At 49.0% G+C, this 26,464-nt stretch overlaps 1 protein-coding gene across 50 annotated transcripts in view; it reads right to left on the bottom strand.

The window, feature by feature from the left end:
- Positions 1–26,464, bottom strand: part of TCF4 (transcription factor 4) — a 237,220-nt gene that overhangs the window by 57,725 nt on the left and 153,031 nt on the right. For 3 of the 50 annotated variants that reach the window (XM_074571046.1, XM_074571049.1, XM_074571048.1), the window contains exon 1: positions 10,211–10,489. The exons of 46 other annotated variants lie outside the window; for them this stretch is intronic. In XM_074571046.1, the coding sequence (XP_074427147.1) occupies positions 10,211–10,279 (69 nt within the window). In that variant the 5' untranslated portion in view covers positions 10,280–10,489. Of the gene's footprint in view, positions 1–10,210; positions 10,497–26,464 lie in introns of those variants that run through there. One more of the 50 variants, XM_074571047.1, reaches the window with a different exon arrangement.

Raw genomic sequence — 26,464 nt, 5'->3', positions numbered from 1 at the left:
AAAAGTTGCTATGAAAAATAGTTAGGGCTATAAATAAGACACTAAGACACTGAAAGCAAATTACCATCCTATGAGTTAATAGCATACCAAATTGAAGACCTCAGTCGAGATCTTTTGAAGATCTACAACTGCGACCTCAAAATTGTGGCAGATCTCTGCGTGCAACCGGAGCGGCGCAGCTTATTCTGTATTCCGACTTCCACAGATCTGTGTGTGTGGCTCAGGCAGCGAGGGGGATTATCAGAAACAGGCTTCTGCCAGAAGTGATCAGTACAGAGCTGTCTATACATGTGTAATTTTATTTTCCCCTACAAGGTGCCCTCTCTTGGCTTTGGCAGAATCAACAGCCCTTCCTCACCAGCCAGATGTGCGCTGGCACGGCGCTCGAGCTTCGTTAACCAGGGGAGACGGTGCTCCCCGGGAATGGGGGGGGCGGGATATTTATTCCTTCTCGACGCTGGAGCAGACTATTATCCTACGCTTCCTGAAACCGTACTGAACACGAATTCTCCGTAGGCACTGAACACTGGCTCCTCTAATCAGAAGTGACCCCCCCCCCGCCCCTTCCCCATACATCTGCCAGTGGTGCGAGAAAGGGCAGGCTGGGGAGGAAAAAAAATATAATTTAAAATAAAAATAATTAAAAAAAAAATATCATCCCAACGGATGGCGGCTATCGTCCACTGGGAGCTGGGGCTGAACGGGGACCGCTCACCTTGCAACCAATCTCTGCCTGAAGCAGATTAGCCCGAAAAGCATTGTATTCTAATGAAGCACCAAAACCAACACGCGTTTAACTTCTGGAATGGTGAACAGTATGTAAAATGCTAATTTAGGAAGTCAAAAAAAAACCCCTCAACAACTTCCACACCAGTTGTTGTTGTTGTTTTCCTGATAAAAATAGCGACTGGTAAGTTTTATCCTGGAGATGGCTTTTATTTACGAGTCAGAGGTCTCCAACAGTGGGAAAGAAAAAGTGACGTTCTATTTAGTGACTAAATTTGCCCAGGAGCACCCACCCGGGCAGCGGCTCCCACAGCCCCCAAACCACCCCGCACGCTCTGCGAGGGCTCCTGGGCTCCTCACCCAGGCTCCTCATCCATTAGGCGACTGCTGGGAAGCGGGATTACTCTCCGGAAGCGCTGCCTATCACCTTCTGTCACCGTCTGTAAGTTTTCAGTGCTACCCCATCTCTTTTTCAGGTGTTAATAGGAAAACCAGGTTTGCAACCTGGCAGCTGCCACCCCCAAGCCTGGCAGCTGTCCCCATTCCCAAACCACACTGGGGATGGCAGCGAAGATGCCTGATCCCTCCGCGTCCCTCCTTTTGCCGGCCCAACTTCCCGCAGGACCAGCACCAGGAGCACACGGACATCTAACGGGCTCCGGTGCCAATCGCAGACGCCAGGGATTTACCTTCTGCAATAGGCACGGAAAAGGTTTGTAACGGCAAGAAATACATTTGGGTTTCTGGTTACACCCCCCTCCCTCCCCTGTGCCACAGCTGAAGAGCATTTTTTAATTCTGGAAATAGCGTTAATTTGGAAAAACCTCGAGTCCGACAGCCACAGCATGACTGGGGATGTATTTCTGCAAGCCTTTCGCCGTGAAGCCGGAGGGGATGTAAGAGAGACGCAATACGTATCAGGTGTTCGGAAATCGTAGGAATTCAAACGCTTCTCTAACTCCAAACGGGTCATTGTCTCCGCACCTCAACCGACGGCCACCGCAAAGCCACTGACAGCTTCCTCACTGCTGCGGCTGCTCTTCTCTTCCACCCGTCTCACGTGGGGGCAGAGCCACATCTAAAAGCAGCCGGACTATTCCTTTATTCCCATTCCCAACGATCGAATTCAAGACTGTAAGAAGCAGAGTGTGCAGTAACAAAGATTTAGCTAAAATGCAGGAAAGACGAGGAACATCGGGTCAGCCCTGGGAAGCACGGCGGGAAGCCCACGGCAGGGACCAGCACCGAGCATCCCTCGGTGCGGCGCAGGGACCACGGGGGCGGGGGGGGCACAGCACTGTGCTGCCAACTGTAGAGAAGTCGCACTTGGTGGAGATTGTATTGAAGCAGGTTTAGCCTTACCCAGCTGGGATTCTCGCCTAGATTAATGCTTTTTGCCAATGATAATACAAACCCATATAATATAAAGGGTTATAATATACAGGGATGCAGAGACCCTGCTGCCGGGGTCATACAGCAGGTATCAGCACGTACTACCTCTCCCTCTATGTGCATATTATTTTCTAAGCTGCGGAAGATTTCTGAAAGAAGGAGCATAAAAGCAAAGCGGCGCTTCAGAGACGCGCGCGGTCCCCGTCACCCCACAGAGCGGGGGCCCGAGGACGCGGCCCTGTCCCCACGCCGCTCCCCAGCCACCGCCACAGCAGGTGCGGCAATAATAACATGCCGGGAAATCAACTTTTTCCCTCCAATTCCCCAGTTTAGCTTCATAATGCCATTAGGAACGTAAACATTTCTGCAATTGATATTTAAAAGTCAACACAATAACGGGGCGCAGAACTTATCCTTTTTAATTTTTTAAGTAATACATTTGATTATTTTAATCACGTCAGTACTTAACTGAATGGGTTTAAATATGCATGTTACATCAATTTGGTTTGTTTTATTCATTAGAAAGCCATTGAGTAATTCAGCATTATTCTTTTTTTTTTTTATTTTTCCTAAAAAAAAGGGGGGTTGCCAGATAGGCTGCACAAGACCTTTTCCATGAGGTTGTCCTTGAGGGATGAGTTATTTGTGCCCTGTGTCTTCCAGGAGGTACGACTGCTGCTATCGTGGATTTCAGGGGAAAAAAAAAGAAAAGAAAAAAAAAAGAAATCCAACGTATAGGGCTAATAACAGAATTTAATAACGATGATTCAACCAGATGCTGGATAAACTCCTTTCCCTGCAATTACGAAAGGCCACGGGGTGAGCAAAGAGCTATTTTTACAGCGGCGAGGTTTGGTTTTCGCCGCGGCCGTCCCCTTTGTCAGGGCTGGGGCTGGCGCGCACCCACCGCTGCTCTGCGGCTCCAGAGGTGAAAAAGCCAAGTCGAACCTTGGCCGGGATTGTCTCCGGCCCCTATTTCATGCGCGGGTGGGTGACAATGGCAGCAGCTGCCCCACAACCTTCCCCGCGCGGCCCCTCCAATTACCGGGACGGCATCGCCGGGGAGCCACGGCCAGCGCTGCCGCGTCCCGGCACCCTTGAACCCCGGCGGCACCCAGCTCCCTCCCTCCCTCCCTCCCTCTCCGGGGGCTGCAGACCCCTCTGCTGCTCTTCAGCTGCTTTTCATTACAAAAAAAGGGCTTAAAGAACAATTTGATCTTGTGCACATGAGTTCTCACACCAGCCCCACTCCTGTGCAGACACCTAATAAAGCTCTGCAGGTGGATGAAATTTCCTCTGCTCAAACTTTGGGGGGTGTTGCCTTTTTTTTTTCTTTTTTTTTTCTCTTTTTTTTTTAAAGTATTATTAATTTTATAGGCAAAACCAACGTCCTTACAGGGGAAAAAATTCAAAGCTCAAGTGCCACATCGCCCGCAGCAAACTGCGGAGTGTGTTTGTCTGCAGGCGAGGTTAAAATGGAGCTGGGAGGTTTGTGCCGGATTTCACGTGGGCACCTCTGCCTGGGAAAAAGCTGGGAGCATCCCGAGGTGACGCTGTGCCGTAGGAAACCAGACACCCCACAGCACAAAGGGACGGGAGCCTCGAGAGCAAAGGTCTGATTCTGCTCCTCCTGCAGCCAACTTCCAACTTTAAAAGTCCCTTTGACGTACAGGAGGTAACCTTGTAATAATACTTTCTCAGGAAAAACAAAAACAACAACAAGAAAAAAAAACAAGAAGAAAAAACCCAACAACACGAAAAAACCAACAAGAAAAAAAACAACAACAAGAAAAAAAACCCAACAACAAGAAAAAAAACCAACACACCACCCCCTAAAAAAATATATAAAAAAAGAAAAAAACCCCAAAAACCTTACAAATGAAGACACATAAATTCAGTAAGTTGAGAAAAGCAAGACCTGCCCTGAATTTGGGGGGGGGGAGGGGGGGAGAAACATATTCCGGTGGAATCTATACTTTTGGATTTTTGGATTAATTTTTTGGGGATCAGTGACACTGACTGGCCAGGCCGGAACAAAGGTAGAGGCTAAACCCTGTGTGACACCTACGGGGAACCGGGCAACGACTGGGAAGGCCGTCGCCCCACCGCCCCCGGAGAGACCCACGGAAAGTTTTTAATGAGCCTGAGAATTTCTCCCCCGTCCGGAGGAAGAGAAGGGAGGGAGAGCTCGTTGCTGACGTAACGATCGCAGCCCGCCGCCGGAGCAGACCTTTTGATTCACCAAACAATAATAAATACAATCACTTTTGATATGAAAACAGTGGGTACGCACTGGCCGGTGTTAGTTAAAACCAGCTTCTTCCTCTACATAACGTTATTTTCAGCAGAAAATAAGCCGATTTTTATTACCGAGCGTTGGCAATGACATATTGAAAGTTCTGCGTGGCCCTGGAATTTTGAAAAGATGATTTTAAGCTCCTTTCCGTTTGGAAAAACACCTGCAGAGTTAAAAGATGCCCTCGCAGGCTGCGGGAGGGAGGAGGGCGGCAGCACCAGGAACCAGCAGCAGATAGGCACTGATCAGCTCCACAAAAAACTAACTTCCCTTTCTTTTTTAAAAAAAAAAAAAAAAAAAAGAAAAAGTGAAGGCAAAGCAACAGAAAGGAAGGGCGGGCAGTTCAGCGCAGGTAGGGTGTGCCTGGACCAGTTCCCCCCGTCCTTCAGCGGCCCCGCGTGCCCTGCGGGCACCTCTCCCACCACCCCGCCAGGCTGCACAACTCCACAGGCCGCTCTAACGCAGCATCACCACCACCACACGATAACAATAATAAAAAAAAAAAAAGCTCCACTAGCAACACAGTATCATAAACTCGGAAAAAGCAACTGGCCGACGCAGGCTAAAAAATTCACTTTTCAAACTAAATTCCCGCTGCAAAAGAACCAAATCCCACGTCTCCAAAGTGCCACGGCAATTTTACAGTAAACCAAGTATAATGCAAACCAGATTTATACTGAAACAGGAAACAAACAATTCTTCTGCACAATTTCCTGTAGATCAATTGGAAAGGTATTTAAAGACTGCACCAGCCATTAGATCTTTTGTTAATCCCCCCCCCCGGCCCTGCCCACAAAAAAGCAGCTCATAATATACGCCATTAGAAGATGTCAACACTCAAACATCATTTTCCACATCTACCGTCAAATCTTTAACCAAATAAAATAAATTTCTATTTATAATTTCTTTTTGAGGAAAAAAAAAAAAAAAAGAAAAAAAAAAAAGCAAAGCCAAAAAACCCCACCACTGCAATAATTTCCAAACCGGCCCAGCCGGAGAGGTGAACTTCCCTCTGATCAGCACATGCAAAGCATATTTAAAACTAAGATTCAACCTAACATCCTGCCAGGACGCTGAGCTTTAACAATTCCTACAATATCTCAGCAAAACGCAGCTTTGCAAACGGGAGGCCGCTTCTCTTTCCCTCACGTCGAACGGGGAGAAAGCGACGGGACCTGCCAAGTGTAAATTTTAATGGGATGGGAAGTTCTCCTGCTCCTTAAAAACAAGCGCTACGGTTATTTCTGCTACCTCAAAGATGCAGAACAAACGCCTCCCGCCTCCCTTCCCTTTCCTCCAGAACGTAAAACACAAACCCACTGATTGTGTCAAAACGCGCGTGTATATATAACTATATACATAGTTTCACGTGTTTGTATATATATATATGCATATAATTTACACAATTTGGGTTTGTTGTTGTCGGCAGGGAGCCTACCAGATTACATTCATTGATGACAGAAACAAACGTCCAGCCCTTCCATAAAGCCCCCAAATATTGGAAAAGTCTGGCGGGGCTTTTGGCTTCTGCCGGGCGCTGAGCAGAGCCCGGGTTTCTCCGGACGTTCTATCTATGCCTCGCATCCGCGCACATATGGATTTCTAATCAGGAAGCCCCAGCGACCCCTCTGTGGATGCAATTTGATGAGGGAGCTGTAAATTCAGCGTTACTTTCTTACAAAATCCCACCCCCCCCCGCGAACCCCTTCGGAAATAAAGTATCTTGTAACTTTGCCTAATAAATTTTTATTTTTTTTTTCCTCCCAGTGCTCCCAGTATTCCCAGCGAAGCACCGCCTGACGCTGCTTTAATGGAAGCGGATCCCCCCCCCCCCCAGCAGCATGGAGCTGCCCGAGGCCGCTCCGGCCCCGGGGATGCGGGGACCGAGGCGAGGGGCGGGGGGGTGAGGGGGTGTTCCGGGGGGGTCCCGCGTCTCCTCGGTGGGGTTTCTCCCTCCTCCCGCTGCCGAAGACAACTTTCCCCGCGCGCCGCCAGCCCCGTGCCATTCACAACTCCGCACTTGTCATTATTACGCGTTGGTACATGGAATTATTGCACTCTTTGGCCTGGCCTATTAGCAGGAACGATACCAGGGAGCATTCATCTTCAGCTCGGAACTTTATGGAGTTGAAAAGCTTTATAATAAGAACAGCAGACAGCATGTAAACAGGGAAAACTCATTAGCATTTACTTTTTTGTGATTTGATGACTTGACAAATAACTATTTCAAAACAACTAGTTTGAGAGATGGGTTGAAGCTTGTTAGGATAAAGCAAAAAGAGCAATTACAATAATTATAGGTTTCCCTATATGATTTAACACATGCGCGTGGTGGGAGCTGATGATGTGATCTTAAGATACCATTAAAAGAAAATTTTGCCACTTTTGTTTTTCATTTCCATTTGCAATAATTCCCTCTTTATAGTTCCCTGCATTTAAATATATCGTCTATGACCAAATAATACTTTATTAAAATCTCAGTGAGATGCACTAGCAAATAAGCAATTCTGAAAATCGAATTTAGACAGCCATCCCGCATCCCTCCCCTCCCAGGTAACGTGCACATCCGAAAATATCGCACGCGTCGCGGGCAACGAGAAGCCAGGCTCAGGGAAAAAATGGCTCTGCTTGTTCCATTGCTTCCAACATCATCAAAGTGTTAATTTAGTTAATCACAGATACGATATAATAGTGCACATTTCTAACTCCTTGGCTAAAACGCCTTTTCTATAATATTTTAGGAGAAAAAAAGTGCATCGGGAGCCCGACACGTATCTCATCCCATCAGTGTCATCACCAAACACCACCTTATCTTTCCAGTTTATTATTTGACGCCGGCAGGTTTGCTATTCTTTTAACATTTTCTAAAACAAATACCCTCTTATCGCGAGAGACGTGAAGAAAAAGGTTTCTTACCGAGGCCCATCAGTAAATAGTTAAAGGCAAAAAGTGCTCTCCCCCAGAGTGAGCTCTCCTAAAACAGCCCTGCGAGCCAGGGAGGGGGGGGCGGAATACAGCAAGTCGCAGAAAACGTGTTCTGCAAATCTCGCCTTTCTGGCAGTTGAATTTTTTTCCAGCCATTTTTGTGACTTCTGTACCCAACCGCGCTCCTCTTCCCACAGCAACTGCGATTCAGAGGGCTTTGGAATCATTTTGCCTTCCCCCCCCCCCTTCTTCTTTTGTTTATTCCCAGGGAAGACCTGCTTCCGCTGCCTGCTCGCAGTTCAGAGAGTTCAAACTGAATTTAAACAAGTAATTGAGTTGTCACTGGGAAAAAAAAAAAAAGGGGGGGGGGGGGAAGGGGGAAAAAAAAGTGTGGGGGGGAAAAATGGGGGGAAAAAAAAAGAGGAAGAAAAAAAGGGGGGGAAGAAGCAGGGTGGAAGGAGAGGAAGGGAGGGGGAAGGGGGGGGAAAGTGGGAGAAAAAAGGGGGGAAAGTGGGGGAAGAAAGAGGGGGGCGAAGAAGAAGGGGGAAGAAAAAGGGGGGGAAGAAAAAGGGGGGGAAGAAAAAGGCGGGGGGGAAGAAAAAAAAGGAAGAAGGAAGAATTCAAAACTCTTGTCTTTCCTGCCCAAGGGAAGTTGGGGGAGAAGGAGGGCGCAGCCCTGCTCTGCCCCGACAACTGGGTGACCCCCCCCTGCGCGGCGGGTCCCCGCGCGGCGGCGTGGGGGACAATTACTGCCTGGCATCCCCGAGCTCCGCACGATGCCTGGCACCGCATCAAGAGCCGCACAATGCGGAACCGCAGCCAGAACAATGCCGGCGCTGGAAAACACAAAAAATCGCCTTGGCAAGTGGACGCAGGGATACTTTTATCCGCATCCCCCCCGCCCCCTTTCCCAAAGGTTGGGGGGCTGCATCACCCCCAGCCCCACGGGCAGGGGTCTGTCCCCCCGGCGGCGCGGGCACCCTCGCCTCCCTCTTTGTGTCCCCGCCGAGGCCAGGCCGGCTTCGCACCGACACCTTCCACCGGCGCCTGGAAACGCATCTCCCGGGACAGAGCCAGCCCGGTTTCTACCTTCTGGAAAACACAAAGAATTGGGGAAAAAAGGGGCCCGGCAGGCGAGGGGGGTTTATGAGCGTTATGATGTCGCAGTCGGCAGTTTTCCGGGAGCACGACAGGACGGTCTCACCGTCCCCAGCCGCGGTGGCACAGAGCGTAGGGCCGCTCACCAGGCAGGCCGGGAATTTCACTTTACGTTTAATTATTTGAAAAAAAAAATAAAAATATATATACACACACAAACAGAATAATTGGGAAAAAAAAACCCCAACAAATAGAACCCCCCTCACCTCCATGTGACTTATCAAACACTCCGTCTCGCCCCCCCACCCCCGCCAGAAAAATGCCAATAATGATGAAAGTTGGTGTAAGTGTTGGAAATTGTTTAGCGCGGGCCTGACGCTGTGCATCGCTGCCTCCCGCTCGCAGGCGGCTGTCGCCGGGATTTTATTACTTACTGAGGATGAATAGCAGCGCTTCGGAACTTTTGTCTTTTAAAAGCTACCGAGGCTGCCGGCCCTGCCATGCATGGGAATGTCAGGTAGACTTTAGGTGTAGCCTTAACAGCTCTGGAATAGGAATCATTTCTTTAAAATGAAGAAAAAAAAAAAAAAAATAGAAGGGAAAAAAAGAAGCACCCCGCAATAAATTTATATATATTTTTTTTTCTTTTTAAAAATTTTAAATGTCAACTGTTTTTCCTGTGCAAATACCCTTAGTTTCTACCCGCGGGCTGTGTCCTGCCTTACCGCAACGCGTTCTTTGCAAAAATATTCAAAACAAAAGCCGAGGCCCACAACTCTCGCCAATAAGCATATTTTAAAAAAAAAAAAAAAAAAAAAAAAAAGTCAGTTATTCAAACAGATGTTCATTCATGAGAGTGCCTTTCCCCCCCGACAGGCTGCGGGCTGGCTGGAGGATCGGCTCCCCGGCCCACATGCCTCCACAGCCCCCCGTGCGCCCCATCCCCGCGCCCCCCCACCCCCCCCCGGCTCCGCCGCCCCGACTGGGATGGGATGGAGGATGGAAAGTTGAAAGAAGGCAGAAGCCGAGCGGTTTGCGCTCCCCCCACGCGCTGCCCTCCCTTCCCACCACTGCCCAATTTTATTTTCCTCTCCCTTCAGCAACAGTTCCCTCCTTACCTCGCCCTTCCCCCTTCCCCCCCCCCAAATATTTTAAAATATACTGAAATACTTTTCTTTCTCAAGACCCAGCCAGAGAAAAAAAAAATAAACCTCCAGATGGCAAGTATAAACCTTCTGCTGGGGTTATGCACAAAATACCAGACACTTTTTTTTTTTTACTTTTTTTTTTTTTACTTTTTTTTTTTTACTTTTTTTTTTTTTTTCTTCTTAAATAAAGCGTTTCTGTTGGAAAGGGGAGGGGGGGGGAAGTAAAAAAATAAAAAGGCCCGAAGTGAGCCGGCACAGGCAAGTCCCCGCAATGCGGGTGCGAATGGGGCTTTTGGGGCATTTTCCCTTTTTTTTTTTTACGCCTACTTTTGGACCCGCACCCGCGCAGCTCCCCCCCCCCTTCCCCGCCCTTTATTCTTCTTATTTTTTTTGCCTTGCGCTATTTTGACTTCACCCCAAACTTTTAAACCCTCCTAGCGCCCCCCCCCCCCAAAAAAAAAAAACAAAAAAAACCAAACTACACTAAAAGCCCCCCAAACGCGCCTTCGGCGGCCGAAGCGGCGGCCGCCCGCGGGCCCGCGCGGCGCGGAGGATGCTCGTCCCCGTCGCCACCACCGCCGCCCAACTCGCCCAAATTACACCTTTAATTGCCGCGCCCGCTTACCGCTTTCCCGTTATAGTAGTACATGAGGGAGTTGCCGCCCATGCCGGGGATGGTGTATGCGCAGTACATGGTCCCGCCGCCGTCCCCCTCCGCGCCCGCGCTCCCAACTTTTTTATTTCAAACTCGGCTTCTTCCCTTTTTTCACAACAATTCCTCCACTCGCATCTTCCCATATGGCCGGGCCAGGCGCGCTCGATATGCAAAGCAGGGCGAGACCATTCGCCGCGCGGGGGCGGAGGCTGCGCTCCCCCCCCGCGCCATCACCCACCCCCCCCCACCACCCCCCACCCCCCCCGCGCCCGCGCACCGCCCCGCGCGCCCGCGCACCGCCCCGCGCACCGCCCGCGGAGCCGGGCCCATTACCGAGCGGAATACAAATGCGCTTAATTGCCTCCCCCTCTCCCTCCTTTTTTTTTTTTTTAATTCTTTTTTGTCTTTTTTTTTTTCCCTTTTTTTCCCCCCTCTTTTTTTTTTTTTTTTTTGTTTTAATTTGATTAAAAAGCGAGTGGCAGGAAGGGAATCGTCTGATGCACATCTAATAACTCCGCCATCTGTCCGTGCTGCTGGCGCGCTCCCAGCATTGTGCGCAGCTGCCGCGCCCGCGCAGCCCCGCGCAAACCACCCCTTCCCCCCCGCCTCACCACCTCCCCCGTTAATTTTAATTTTTTTTTTTAAAAATTATTTTGTAAGTTTTAAATAATAAACAGCGCGGCCCCGTCCCGCTGCTGACAAGCATCGCCCCGCACACAACCGGGCGGGGGGGGGGCGGGGAGGGAAGGGGGGGATACAGCCCCCCCCCGCCGGGACTGACTCCAGCCTGCCAAATTCAGAGCATCACAGGAAAGGAGGGCCCCTGGGAATTGATCCCAAATGAAACTAAATCATTTGCATATGCCGAAGCAAATGCCATCCGAGCATCCAGCCAGTCTGCGGGCTCAACTTTAATAATTCAAAGCCCCTATTTCCTCGCTCCCCGGCGCGGCCGGCATCCATCGCCCGCAAAAAGCGCGGGGAACGCCATCCCCAGCCCACCCCGCAAAGTTGCCTTTTCCCCCGCTTTCCGCCCGGATGGCCGTGCGTGGCCGTGGACGCGAGAGGAAGGGGAAAAACCGGGAAAGAAGGAGCAGAGGTTTATCTAACTCACTTGTTCTGCATTTATTCGGGAGGTCCCCGGAGGTTTGGGTAAACAGTACTTGAATTATAATCACACATTTCATTCAAATTTCATGCTTTGAGGATTTTTTCCTCATTAGAACAGTTAGTTGTCAATCTGACAAGATCACATTTGTAACCTTTAAACCACCCTCAGCGTAGAATACATAAGGCCAAAAATCCCGACGACGGCAGGTCAATGGGCGACAAAACGCTCCACCAGAAAGGCAGGAAAAAGGCTCCTCGGACCCAGGGCTCGGCACAGACCGGCAGAGCCTTCACTGCACCAGTAAATCCACTTTATAAACCCAGCTTCCTACCAACGTGGATATTAATGCTCCAGAGGTGAAAAACAACAAAGTGCTTTGATCATTTATTTAGAAAAAAAAACCCCGAACTGGTGTTTTCAATACACCCCTAGAAATACTAGAAATAAAGCCCCTTCTCCCCAAACCCCCCCCCCCCGGCCTTTGCAAACTGCAAAGCAGCGTTTTTTCTCTCCTGATAAAAGCTGGAGTTTCACAGCTCCACACAAAGTTCTACAACGAGCATTGCATTTTAGTGCAAATTTTACCACAGAATTAGGTTGGATGGACCTTTAACTCGTCTAACTTCATCGCTTTCCTGCCACGGAAGCGACCCCCTAATTCCCGCAGAACAAGCTTTTTTTGACTGGCACCGGCTAATTCGAAAAATTTCCCGTGTCGATGTCTACGGATCATGGAAACGGCGAGAGCCCCGCGACTCTGCAAGGCAGCCCTTGAATCGTGACCAATGTGTCACGAAAATGACTGCAGATGATTTGGGTTTGTTTTTTTGCAACCTCGGCGCGGGGAACGGTCCAACTTAATTTGGATCCTGTCATATTAGTGCTTTCATTCGCCTGAATGGGAGAATTTCAGTATAAATATATTGTACACAACATGATAAGAAGTTAATGCGGTTTGCAGGGAGTAAGCCCATAACTATAACATAATTCTCAACACATGACAATAAAAATTAATTACTTTAACATATCATATTTGCGTTCGACACATACATTGAGATAACTTTAATATATTTTCCTGCCTCGCTCAGGAACTTGTGATTGTCCCGGATATTTGATCCTTTTTTCTTTTTTCAGAAATAGAAATGTGTATCTTACATAAATTCCATAATATTAATAAACAGCCAGGAATACTATCGGAGAGATGCTGACCACGTGTAGGGCTTGGAAATGACGGAAGACCAGGCTACGCTGTCCTCCGCCGCCCATCCACCCCTTCCTACACCCCTCTGCCCCACCAGCCCCCCAACACAGCCCTGCTCGGGACACCCCCACGGCGTCATCCAGCCACCCCACGGCATCATCTGGCCATCCCACAGCATCGTCCAGTTGCCCAATGGCACCGTCCAGCTGCCCCACGGCACTGTCCAACCCCACCAAAGCATCATCCAGCCCCCAAAGCATCATCCAGCCCCACCCCCCCAGCACTGTCCAGTCACCCAATGGCATCATCCAACTGCCCCATGGCATCATCCAGCCACCCCACAGCATCGTCCAGCCCCCCCCATAGCATCATTCAGCCCCCAAGGCATTGTCCAGCCATCCCATGGCATTATCTAGCCACCCCATAGCATTGTCCAGCCATCCCACGGCATCATCCAGCCTCCCCATAGCATTGTCCAGCCCCCGAAGCATCATCAGCTACCCCATTCCATTGTCCAGACCCCCCATGGCATCATCCAGCCCGCAAGGCATCGTCCAGCCCCCCCACGGCATCATCCAGCCCCCAAGGCATTGTCCAGCTGCCACTTGGTATTGTCCATCCGCCCAACAGCATCATCCGGCCAGCCCATGGCATCATCCAGTTGCCCAATGGCATCATCCAGCTGCCCCATGGCACCGTCTAGCCTCCCCATAGCATTGTCCAGCCCCCCCCATGGCATTGTCCAGCCCCCGCATGGCATTGTCCAGCTTTCGGGAGTGCGGGTCTGCCATTGGCACAGACAGGGACGCACCTCCAGGGCCTGAGCTGGGCTAACGGGAGCCCATTGATTAAAAGAGCAAACCGCTAAAAATATAAGGGGAATTATCTGAGGAGAAGCAGCCTTTTTAAAAAATTAAATCTTTGTTGGTGTTTTAATCTCCAAATGCAGCGCTCGATGAATTTGCATCTGGCCGCGGCGTAGCCACGGTGGGGATTTTCGCTGAACCAGGCAAAAGCGGTTGTTGTGCGCTGGGTTTTGTGTTTGACGGGGGCTGCTGCAGAGCCAAGCTCCCCGGCAGGACTCGGCATTGGCAAAGGCGAGGATTTGCCACCAGGATTGTGCGCCGGCCAGGCCGGTGTGAGGGTGCACCTGTGCAGGAGCCCCTGCAGCCCCCATGCCAGCATCCGTGCTGCCGAGCACCTACCCCCACATCTGGTGGGTGTCCGGCATCTTCCAGCCCTTAGTGATGCCGGCAACGCTGCAATTACATCCTTCGTCTTAGCGAGAGGTTGGCAGTGTGGAGACGCCGAGGCGCAGGTGGGAGGAGTGACGTGGGGACAACGTGTCCCACCGCCCCGCGCCACTACCAGCACCGCACCGATGAGGAGCAGCAGCTTCCCCGTGGGTCTGCCTGACACAAGGGTCCTCTCCATCGCCCAAGAGATACTTGGTTTCCATGTAAAGGGTCAAGGATGAGTATTTAAACCTTTGGTTTGGTAAAAACGGTGTTATGCCGAACCCAGAGGGAATGCCACCAAAGGGCAGGGGACTTCAAAATACATACAACCTAAGAGATGCACAAAATGCTCCAATATTGCATTATTTCAGCACTTTCTGGGCTAGGCATCATTCTTTCAGCATCTTCTAGGTCCCTGATAACAGAACAAGGCTGATCAGGTGTAACTTATCCGTGTGCTTACGGTATAAACAGATTCCCAACACAAGTAGGGACGAATTCAGGTGGATATGGCACCTACTGTGTGGTAGTTAGATAACCACGCGTGGGGTGCCATGGTACGCGACCATGTTGTCAGAATCCAGTTGCTTTAGCGTTATCTAATTTAATAATTTCTTTTACAGCCCTCCTGTTCCGTTTTCCGCTTGCACTGCTGGTCACCCTGGACCAGCCACCCAGGCAAGGTATGGCCAACTGGTGAACGGGGTGAGAAACCAGGTGGGGCTGCCTAGAAATCATCACTGCTGTAACATCTGTGATAGAATTTCAATACTTTGGTATATATTTACTCGTTTCCATTCTCTCCTTGCTTCTTTTGTGTCAGATCCCAGCAGCAAATTCCAGAAGATGGTGAGGAAATATTGGAGAAATCTAAGAAGAAGAAGAAGGAGAAGAAGAAGGAGCAGAAAAGAGAAGGAGAAAGAAGGAGAAGGCGAAGGAGGAGGAGAAGGAGAAGAAAGGAGGAGGAGAAAGGAGGGTTCTGCCACCTCTCCTGGCCCAGGAGGGGAGGAAGGAGGGAATAGGTCCCTGCTTTTCCAGCAGGATTTTCAAGACAGAGAATTCGGAAAGGGCCTCATCCTGTGAGCTGCTGAGCACCCTCCTCGCTCAACTGCACTGGGTGGCGTCCTCTCACCCCAACGGAGCGGCTCCACCACCGGCACACTTCGTGCCTGGAATCAGCCCTTCCAGAAAGCCACAGAAAAAGGATGCTGGCAGGAAGAGAGAGCAGTCATTCCCAACGCTACTGTACCTGAGGTCCTCAGAAGAGGGGCTAAGAAAGGGAGGCTATGTGCTGGATGACAAGCTTGCAGTCACAAATTGAAACGGATTATGGTAAAATATCAAGTGAGACGACTAAAATAGCCAGTATTCCTCTAAGTCTGGGTCACTTGGATAATCTCACCCTTCTTAGACAAATCCTTGAGCGTAGTTATTAAAACGTACCCGCCGTGGGTGGAGAAGTGGCTCTGAATGCCCAGATGTGAAGAATTTTACCCAGCTGTAGCTTTTTGCCCCAGCCGCGTGACCAGGACCTCCGCTCAGAGGTCCCATGAAGACAAGCCCCACCTCGCGCCCCCCCAGCCTCTTCCGACCAGCCTCTCTCCTACTTAAGCAAAACAAAACAGAGAGAAGCAAAGCCCAGCTCCGTGCCCCCAAAGCCAGGTCTGTGTTAGGAGACGCCAGAGCCGAGCTAAAGGTTTGTTAAAATCCCAAGGGATGTCCGGAGGGGACGCAAACCGACTTGTGGAAAGCTCATCCAGATGTTGGGCAAACCAAGAACAAGTTGCACCATCATCTACCTTATACAGACGTACAGAGGGGGCACGATCTTGGCCAGTTTCTGGTTTTGGAGGATCCCAACCTGAGTTCGAGATTAACCTGCTGAACACTAGGCGACGCCATTTGTAATTATCTCTTTTTGTAACTCTTGCAACTAAAGGTAACACTTATTTTCCTGCAGTTTTGTACATTAATATTCTCCCTCCTCTCTCTCCAGGAAGAGGTTCGCATTCAGATACTTGTGCACCATAGACTGAATGCAGTATAAATATCTAATTATACAGATGCTATATGAATAAATCAGATCCTAAAAGCCACAGTCTCTAAAAAGCTACTTTAAAGCAGCCAAATGTGGATACATCTGCTTTAATATTACAGACTACCTATTGATGGCGATCCTCATCAACCCAATAATCCCACGCCTGCTTTCCAGGCTTCCCTGCCAGGAGGAAGCCAGCCTTTTCCCCGGCACTGAACTACCTCCTCTTGTTCTCGTTAAGGGGACAAACTCTCCAGCAGATGTTTTAAGCGGGCGCAGCTCGTGGAGTGGCCCTGAGGGGTGGTTATCCCAGCAGAAAGCCGGGATTGAAGAGCCGGGGGCGCCAGCGGCGCCGCCTCAGCCTGCGTCTGAACCCCGAGAGCACCCAGAGCCACGCCACGACCACAGTCCTTGTCCCCACGGTTTCTTTGTGCCTGAGTCTGGTCATCGTGACAGCGCCTAGACTAAATTTCAAAATAATTTCAATAAAAGTACTTTTGCAGGTTTTTTTCTGAATGGAAATGGTTGGCCAGCTACGACTCGGGGGTGTCATGCCCAGTGCCAATTCCACTGAATTCTGGTACGTTTGTACGTATCGAACATGTTAGACGGGCGCATCCATAGGTGTAACAAACCAGGGGACAATCTTTGCAAGCATCCGCCAAGTTTAATCTGTAAAACATCAAACTTCTTTGACCTCAAATGCTACCCAGACTGTATTCACTAGCCAGCACATGAAGTTAATAACGTATTAAACCCCTAGATCAAAACTAGCTCTTGAAAACCAAAGCTGCATCCAATGGTTGCTTTCCAGACAAGCCAATTTTAAGGCACGGTGGGGTCGAGCGCATCCCCTCAGCTCCACTCGGAGCTGGGCAGGGCACGGGGGGCTTATCCATCGCCTTCCATAAAACTTCTCTTATCGAAAAAAACCAAAAAAGAGCATAGAAACATACTTTACAGTTAATCTATTTTAAACAAAACCGTCTATCTAAAATATCCGTTTGCCACTAGGTTTATTTTTGACTACGCTGCTTGTGAAAAGCCAAAAGAGAAAGTTAAACCACATGGGCCAGGATTTCTTCTTGCATGAAGGCGCTATTGCCAATTTTTACCATTTTATCTTGGGTATCGGAGGGTTTGGTGGGCTTTCTTTTCTGGAAAGTCAGAGCTGCCGTAGTCATTGATTACAGGATGATCTCGGATTTCGCATTTTGAAGACCGAGCTTCTAACTCTGGTAAGCGTGGAGGAGAGCTGGGAAATGGGAACTCTGAGGCAGAAAACCTCAAAGGCTAATAAAGCCAACCCAATCTTGACTATTTTTAAAATCTCACGATTTCTTCTTTTGTAGATGGGAGGGCGGCTGACTCATGATATTTGAACCTTTGAGGTGAGCGATACTGCGACGGCTTCTCCACCTTGCCCTGGCATCATAAACAGGCCCTACAACGACTGCAAGGTGGCATCGGGCTTTCCAGCCCAAAGTCGGGAATTCTGCTGGCCCGGACTATGGGCCTGACCATCCCATGGGCTTCAGTTTGGGATTCACTACGGATAAGGACAGGAAATTGGGTTTAAGGTTCATTTCTGACATTTTCTCTCTGTTCCCAAGGCACAGAGGCTGAAGCGACGGGAGGTTCCTACCTGTGGAAATTACAGTGCCAGTACGAACCTACGGACATCGTACCATCGTTTAGAGTCCACTGGAGAAGTATTTGGTAAAATAAGTAACCAGAGAGAATTTTTAGTGTTTCACACAGTGCCAAGCAGTTCACCAACTGTCCACACCTCACAATAAACACGTAATTTCGGGTTATAAGGGATTATCTTTGCGTTTGCGGCTGAAGTACAGTCTAGAGTGACCAGTGCTCATTTTGTGTCGCTGAGAGATTTCCACGCATTCCTGGTCAATCGTTCTCCACTAGCGATAGCTGCCATTACAAAATAAATAAATGGCTTTGGAAGTATAAGGCCATCAAGGACCTGATTTTACATTCAGTCTTTAGGAAAAAAAATCACACTCTAATATAATGATTTTCATTAGTAATAATATATATTCTCCCAAGTGAGTTCAGTGTTTTATTAAATGATAAATACCTACTTGCACCAGAACTTCAAAAAAATATATATATTATTATGCTGTTGGACAATTATTTTTTAAAACAATACATGAAAAAAAGGAAAAAAATGTGGAAAAGGTAAGAAAAAGTTGTGGACACCATGCAAACGGACACATGGCTAATGTTAAGAACCAAAACGTGGCCTTTTTTCCAGTCACATGCAGCAATTTGTCTACATAGTAAACCGTTAGCAGCGCTGATCAAAGCACTCCAAAGCGTTTCTCACTACCCTCCTCTCTGCTAAATGATCTGCAGGACTGAACATAGATGTGGGATCCTGCAAACTCGGATTCCTTCCCACTCTGCCACAAGAATCCGGGGAGGGAGCGGGAGAGGAACGCTGCTCCTCATTTATTGCACATTGCCATATGGAAAATTTTCAGCTGTTACATAGTTAGGCCTCGCAGCCCCTCTATCTAGCAGTTAAATATTATTCTGTCACTGTTTCCCTTTGTGCAGACGGAGAAACCGAAGCTTGGAGAGGCCACGGGCACGGCGTCGGGGCTGCACTTCCATCGAGTCAATGGTGCCAAGGGGATCAGAGGCTGGGGCTCCCCAAATATGCTCCTCCGGCACGGGGTCTGCCAGGGCAACGCTCGGGGTCTCGGCCCCGACTCCAAGGGGAAATATGAAATACGGTCACCCTGGTCGCGGTGAGCCGTGACCTGGCTGTGTGGCGATGCACAAGGCGTTGGGGACGAGTAGGTGCCCGCGGCAGAGAAGGCTGGGCTGCCACAGCGGCTCTGAGCTCCCAGGATGCTCAGGATGAGGAGGGCACGTTTACACCTGCGTAACTTGCTCCCAAGATGAACTTCATACTTGGTCATTATTTGTATGTGAAAATAACCCCCAACCTCAGAGAGCAAGGCAAAAGTAGGGGCAGAGATAGTGTATTTTTGGAAAAACTGGAAAACAGGGTAAATTCCTTCTGCATTGCCCACCCGTGCGCATCAGCCTTGGTACCAAGCGTACGGTTTGGTTTTGCTGCTGGGTGCAAGGATGGGTAGCACACAGAAAGGTGGGGTGGCCGGTCCTGAAGACCTCAAAGAATTAGGGAGGACACAGGCAAATCTAAACCCCGTCACGCTGGGAGAGCAGCCCAGGGGACGGGCAGGGCAGAGGGACATGGCACGGTGCGAGGTCTGGTCAAGGCGGAGATGATAAAACTGGGATGCTGCCGGAAGAAAGAAGGGAGGGCCCTGCGCAAGGCTTTCTCTAAGGATACTGCTCAAACAAAGACAAAAGAATCTGGAATAATGGGTACTTAACAAACAGAAAATACCGCTTGGTGATTCCAGACCCTACAAGAGAGTGTCCCCAGATCACAGGGAAAATAAGCGCTTGGGCGTCCCACCAGGTGAAGCACGGTGTTCTCCCAGCCCCGACTGCTGGGGTTGTGTTCCTGACTGGGGTAGCGCTCGCGTCACCTGAGAAGGAAGGATGGAATTAAAAGGGTTTCGCAAAAACTGAAAGGTTTCTGCTGTCCTGGCTCTGAGTGTGCGAGAGCAGCTCAGCTGAGCCGCAGCACAGGAGGCCTCTAGCACCTGTCTTGATATTTTATCAGGTTTACCTCTACATTAAGAAATATGGGAGATTATTCCCGAGTCAAAACTCTGTGTCCTGCCACAGAAAGCTTCACCTGATGTTCTGCCAGCGCCTTTTTGGTTTATTCATGTCTCCTTCCTCACAGTTGCCTCTCCTCCTCTACTAAACCACATCATTTCTCTTCCCTTTTGCTGCTTACACCCAGTTGCCCTTTAAACCTCCAGCACATTGCAAAAATTTCTGAAGTCCTGCTCGCTTTTTAAGAAACCAGGATCTGAACTTATTGCTGAAATCTCATTCCGGCACACGGGGAGAGGGCCTAAATCCAGGCTGGGACTGGGGCGCCTGAAAAGCATCAGATCTTACCGAAGTCCCAGCTCCCCGATGCCATGCCGGACTGGGCCGTACCAACGTTACCATTTTTGCTTCTTACAGTCTTTTTTCCCCCTCTCTTTGCATAAAATCTTTTTGTCTCTAGTTCTCCAGGAATATCGCCCAGAGGAGGGAAATTGTCGGGTATCTATCTTTCCTTGGAGATCTTCAAACAAAAGATGTTTTGTGCAACATTTGTCAATTTTCCCATTAAAGATGAAGAATTGAGCTTTTGGAGTGAATTTTAACCCTTCGGATAGTAAAACTGGGTAAGAACAGAAGAAGGGGTAGGAAGGCAGGAGGGATGAGAGGATGGCACGCAGCGAACGCAGAGACGTGCTCCTGCACCCATGGGTGCTGCGCACGGGCCCTCCCCGACGGCCAAAGTGGGGGTTTACAGCCAAACGGCGCCAAGGTTTGGACGTTTCTCTAAATACAGGCACAAGTCACGTTAATTAAGCGCCTCCTGACGCGACGTGTCTGTGTGTGATGTGCAGTGCACGCGGCGGGACTGAAGCGGGGCCGGGGGTGTTCCTGTGCGCGGCGGAACACCCCCGGAATTTGGCCTTACAATTTTCTTGCTTTTGTAGGTTTGCCCCTTAATGGTGTTTGAACATGCTTTTGTGGTTTAATACCGAATTGCACAGTACAGGAGGATAATTAGTGGTAAGTATTAAGCAGTTTATGTTCTTCTGTGATTAGAGAATAAGTCTGTGAGGTCTTCGGGCACTAGTTCCACGATGTTTTATTTTTACTACGTAAAATCCTTCAGGAGAAAAGGGCGTTTGTACCTTTGATTTCATTGGGTTTTTCACGGTGAACAACGTGCTAAAACGTATCTCGCAACCTGGCCGGTTGGACTAAAGATGTCAGGCTGCTGCCTCCTCTGATACAAAGTATATGATTTTGTGAGTAATTAGGGCCACGCGGCAGTTTCACTGTGTATTTTATATTATATCAATTATGCATATTTTTTATTTAGATACAAAACGCACGCACTTAAAATACTCAGCAAACCACGTTTTTACAGAAGAGCCCTCTCACTGAAATGACACGCTTACACTTTCCCATGAACTTTTCCTTTCAGCAATCCTAATTAATATCCCAAAAGCACATTTTTCAATTATCCGAATCCAGATGCTGTATTAAAATACGTATTTTTATACCGCAGCCGTTCCTAGAAACCTCTGTCATCCCGCTGAGCCGGACCTGAAGGGGTTACAGCCTGGCTGAACAACAGCAGCCAAAAAAAGGCACCCAGAGCCGAAAAAAAGGCACCCAGAGCCGAAAAAAGACTCCCAGAGGTGATGTCAGTCGCCAGAAAATTCCCTCCCAGGTAGGCAGCAAGCTCGGGAAACAAGGTCCAACTTCCCCGGTGCTGTTTCCTAACACTGTGCCATATTCCCCTCGACTGCTCAAATTCACACTTAAATGCCTAACACATGTCAGTGCCAACTTCTATAACAAAATATGGTTATTTTGGAAGTCCTCTAACACCGCTTTTGCTCGAAAAGGAGTTAAGGTATAACCAGATTAAGAAGGAAATCAACTGCTTGCTGATAAATTCAGTCAAGCCAACTCTTGGGATTTTATCAGGAGTCTGGCAGTATTTCCTGTTCTTTTCGGGTCGTATTTTGTTCTAAAAAAAATAATCAGTAATTACATACAAATCTAGATTTCATTAAAAATAGCAATTTCAAGCCCTCATAGCTGTGGCCAAAACCTGAAATTGTGATCAGAGCACAGCTAAAAGTTCCGAAAATATCAAAGACAACCATTTATACGTTTCCCAAAGTCTGCTGAATTTTGGGAACTCGCCTCTCCGGAATCCGAGCCCAGATGTTTAACGTGTTCCTGGAGGCCGGGAATGGCCTCCAGGTGCCGTCCAAGCCGGGTGGAAACGGGAAGCGACAGTCCCCAGGCCATCCCTGGTGACAAGGAGCCGAGGCGAGGGACAATGCCGTCCCTCGGCTGCCACCCCCGCCTGGTTTTAGGTGCCGCCTCACCGGTAATTTTGGTAGATTTTATTTTTGCACTTGGAACGTCCTTGGTTATTTACTGCAGTAGCCACAGCAGAGCAGCCTTCAGCCATGAATTAAGCGCAGCTCGTTTCTTCAGCCTCCATAATAACCCAGAAAATGGCCCTCGCGTTTGAAACTCTTCCTCCAAACATCACACGCCAGGAAAAGCCGAAGGGATGGCTATCGGCAGAGGCAAAACAAACCGGGAATAGCCTCGCAAATAATACAAGTTTGTGCTAAAAACTCAGGCGCCGCAGCCCCACGACTGGCAATGAAGTGGTTAACAGACATATGCTGTATAATTAGGAGATGCATTAATGATTATGAATAGTAAATGACTTGGTGCAAGGAAAAAAATCTAGTCAAAAGGGACATGCACCTATCTTACATGTTTATTAGAAACTGGATATAACTAGAGAATTCTGCTATTAAGAATCCTGCATTATTGGTGTAAATACTTCCAAGGGTACATCAAATTGTAATCTTTCATACGACATCCATCAAACCAGGCTGGAGATTTTGACAAACATTAAACACAGTAAGGAGGCAATTATGTATGCATGATTTAATCTGCAACTAATTAATATGCAAATTTATTCATATGTTAGTTACTAAATTAAAAATGCAAAGAAGCCCTTATGGTGATTCTCAAAATTTTGCACAAACAGAACATTTAAAATATAAGAAAAAATGAAGTTTTTTGGAAACCTGCGGCATACTTTTAATCTTTGGAAACCTGTTGCACGGAGATGGTTCAAAAATATTTACTTAAATACCGCAGAATGATAAAAGGCGCGTTAATTTTATGTCGGAACGCGGTGGCAGAAAGGTTAAACACGCATCTCTGAAAGTCTTAGGAGATGTGCACTAATTATCAAACAAACTGTATTCTAGACCCAACTCCCACAGCCTGCAAAAAAATTCCGGCTGGGCACAACCCGGGCGTCTTTCTGGCATTTTGCTGCATTTGTGGACGCGAATCCAAGTCCATTTTAACACCAGACGATCCCCCCCCACCTCCCCACGCTGCTCTTGGAAGCCCTTTGACGGTCAGTGACACAAAACCCACGCTCCCTTTGCACCTGAGTAGGTTTTATGTTCCAGAAATCTCCTGGAAAGATGCAAAATAAGAGGTGCGAGGGAACTAATTGGGTGAAGGCGGACAGAAACTGCCTTTAATTTTTTTCCAGCTGCATCTTGAAAGAAATACAAGGATGCAAACAAGAAGCAGACATTTAGAACATTGCCCGGAGAATTGCTACAGCTATGATCCAGAGTACTTTCTACCCCCTAGTAGGTAAGTAAAGAACAACAATTAAGTATATATTATACCATTGTTTGTGTTTTGAAGAGAACTAGGAAGGCACAGGTTTAACGTGCCAGCATTTCCTTGCAGCGGTATTTCCAGGGAGAGTTCCGCCGTATTCTGAGCTCCGGCCGCGGCGCTGAGGCTGCGCCGGAGCAGCCAGCGACGCCAAAACACGAGGCGCGGGTCGAGCGCGGAGCAGCGCACAGTAAGTACTTCCAGGCTGTTTCCTGGGCCGGTGAGCTCTCACTATTTCCTTTTTTCCCCCCTCCTAAGGTACAAAAGCCACCATCCCTGCTGCAGGCCTCGCCAGAGGAGGAGGCTGGCATTGGACTGGTTTGGCCCCCGGTGCCGTGGCCGTGCTGGGACAGCGCGGTCCCTCGCCCCGACCCCCGTTCCCGGTGCGGCCCCGAGCCCCGGCTGTCCCAGGGATGTCCTGCCTGGCACCGGCCACCCACAGGGATGGGACACAGGGGGGGAGACCCCGGAGGCGGGTCCCCGCAAGAGCAGCTTCATCTGCTGGGTGGGACCACAGGTAGTGCTACCACCCCAGCGACATTCCTCCTTACAGCAACGATGAACTCTGCTTCGATTTTAATCACTACGGGTGTACGAGCCCTTCCTTCTCTCGCGGTTCGCTGCTGCAGAGCCCTCTCAGGGTCAGGAAAAAGCAGCCAAAGATCAAATTTACCCAATTTGAGGGGGAAAAGTCTAGACTGGAACGGAAAGCTGCAGCAAAATCGCTTTGAAAATACAAGCAGGCTCCGTTGTACATATTTAAATCTACTTTGTTGCGCCTCGATAGGTGATTCTTGATTTTTGTTTAGGCCAGAACCAAATGTAAGGCTTTTAAAAGCTTAAACGTACACATTTATGCATTCATTACACAGTGTTAAATCTAATTTGTTCTTTTTACTGTCACAGGAAGCACATGTTTAAAGCAATCTGTTTCCTCATATGAATGCTTTCCTGTCTGTTTGAAAAAAATTGCAACACACTTTACCCCAAGTAACCAAGAGGTGATCATAAATATCCCTAAATAGCATTAAACAGATATGAAAGACATTAACACTTCCAGAATGCCAAAGTAGTATTAAAAAAAATTCTAACAGATGCTCCTAGGTCAAAAAGTGAAATGTGTGTTTCCTGAAAAAACACTCTCATCAGAATCATAAATGAACTGTGAGCGGAGAAATGAGGTGTTGCAGAGCAAACGAGAGGATCTTTTTGGTTAAGGACTCTCGCACACTATTGCCAAAGTGTGGTTGCAATAAAAGAGCCAAAATTAAAGGCGAGTTTGCTGAAAACCAATATCCTTTGTACTCCACCAGGTGGCAATGACAACAAGGGAGGGCTGCGGTCCTGCCCGGTGCCGGTGCCGGTGCCAGCCCAGTGCCCGCCGCGCTGGGAAGGGCAGGCTCCGCCACGCTGGACTGGGACCAGGCGATTTAACTTTGCCTCTTCACTTTGTGGCTTGCATTTGGCAGGGAAAAGATGTTCTCATCTGGAAACCTAGTCAAATCGGCCGTAAGATGCAAATCCAGCTCCAAATACCCAGCTTGCCGAAGCCCCTCTCGCTCCGGAGCAGAGCCGGGCCCTTCCCTGCCTGGTGGTCTCGCTGCAGCGCCCGCGATGCACGACGGCTACCACGGCACGGGGCTTTGAGGCACCTAAAACATCCACGTCCTTATTATTTGCTAAAAAAGCAGCACATAAGGGAGCCTTTGAGCCTTTAAATTTACAGCGTAGCGAGGACGGCATGGGTAAAACGCCCATCCCTGAGCCATCCCGGCCCTTAAAGCCGGCGGGTGGGCTCTGGGTGCCGAGGGAGCCGTGCCCGTGGCCAGCTGCGGAGCCCCGGGAGCCACCCCGGGCACCTGCGCGCCCCGGGGCAGAGCCAGAGATTAAACCCGTATGTATTACATCCTCATGCCTTAAATATGCGGCGCGGACAAACGTGAGCATGGAACATCGCCGAGCAGCGGCACGGCTGGAAGGAGCTCTCCCAGGAGCCGAGACAAGGGTATTCCTCAGGAGTTTCTCAGGATTTCCATCAGAAGAGCGGGTGACCACGGCCCAGCAGAAGCCCGGGGAGGTGGGGGGGGGCAGGACAACCCGTCCCCTTCTCCTGGAGGGGCCCGTGGGGCCGAAGCTTTGGGAAGCAAAACGCAAGACGTGTTTATGGGTGTAAAAGCGCGCCGGGGCCGCTGCGGTGTCCCCTCTGCCCGGGCGCTGGCTTTAACCGCTTGTTTGGCCTGTCGAAAGGCGCTGTATGCCATTGAAAATAAAATAACAATAAAAAAACAACCAGCCATTGTCGGCCTCCGAGGTTTTGTGCCAAGAAACTGTCAGGGGAGCTTTGCTATGCATTTAACAACGTTAATAGTTATTGGAGCTCTTTATGCAATTTTTTTTTTCCCCCTATATTTTCGCTATGCTGATTTTTTTTTGCTCATTTACCGCTTCAGTGTAAAGGCAAAAAAACCCCAAACCAACAACTTCAGAGCAAAAATTAATGTTCCTCTGATAAAAGGCAGAGACTCTGTTAACAAATGTGGTGCAGTCAGAGTGCAAGCGTATCAATCTTGCCAGCGTATCTTTAACTTCCACAGATAAACTTCTTCATTAATGTCCTCCGCACACTGCAGCGCTCTCCCCACCCCGACCCCGTGTCCAATCCGTTCGGAAACGGAAGAAAAACTTGACGCGAAGGAGAGGAAGTAAATAAATCCCCAGCCCCAGAAGCCACCCTTTCCTAAAACCACGTCGGAAAGGCCTGGTACAAGATAGGATTTAAATGCTTATATCTTAAACGCTGAACTGTGCTAATCAGAGATCTGAAGGCGCTGCACCGCTTGTACTGAATACAATCTACAGATAACATTTAAAGAAAAGCTACAAAATCGAATTACTGCACAGAGAATTTTTTTTTTTTTTTTTAATCTTTAAATGCCTTTTCCTAACAATCCTCCTCAAGTTCAAACAGAAAAACGTAAGTGCCGAGTTTTACACTTGTGAAACTCAGCCTTTAATTCCCAAATGAAAAAAAGAATTGGAAACGGTTGAAGGCTGGATGTGAAATCGCCGTGCATTTTTACACTTATTTCCTGAATAAACCCTATTTTGTGAGGGATCCTGGCGGAAGGGAGCAGAGGGGCAGCTCCCCCGCTCCCCAGGGCTCTGCCAGCTGCCGGGTCGCCCAGCACGGGATTTTCTTTTGTTCTACCGGGAACCGTACAACGCTGATGCTCACTATGTCTCAATATACAGG

Source organism: Larus michahellis, chromosome Z (genome assembly GCF_964199755.1).
Source record: "Larus michahellis chromosome Z, bLarMic1.1, whole genome shotgun sequence".
Lineage (NCBI taxonomy): Eukaryota > Metazoa > Chordata > Aves > Charadriiformes > Laridae > Larus > Larus michahellis.
Note: the sequence above shows the minus strand (reverse complement) of the source record. Positions and strands in the feature narration are given on the sequence as shown.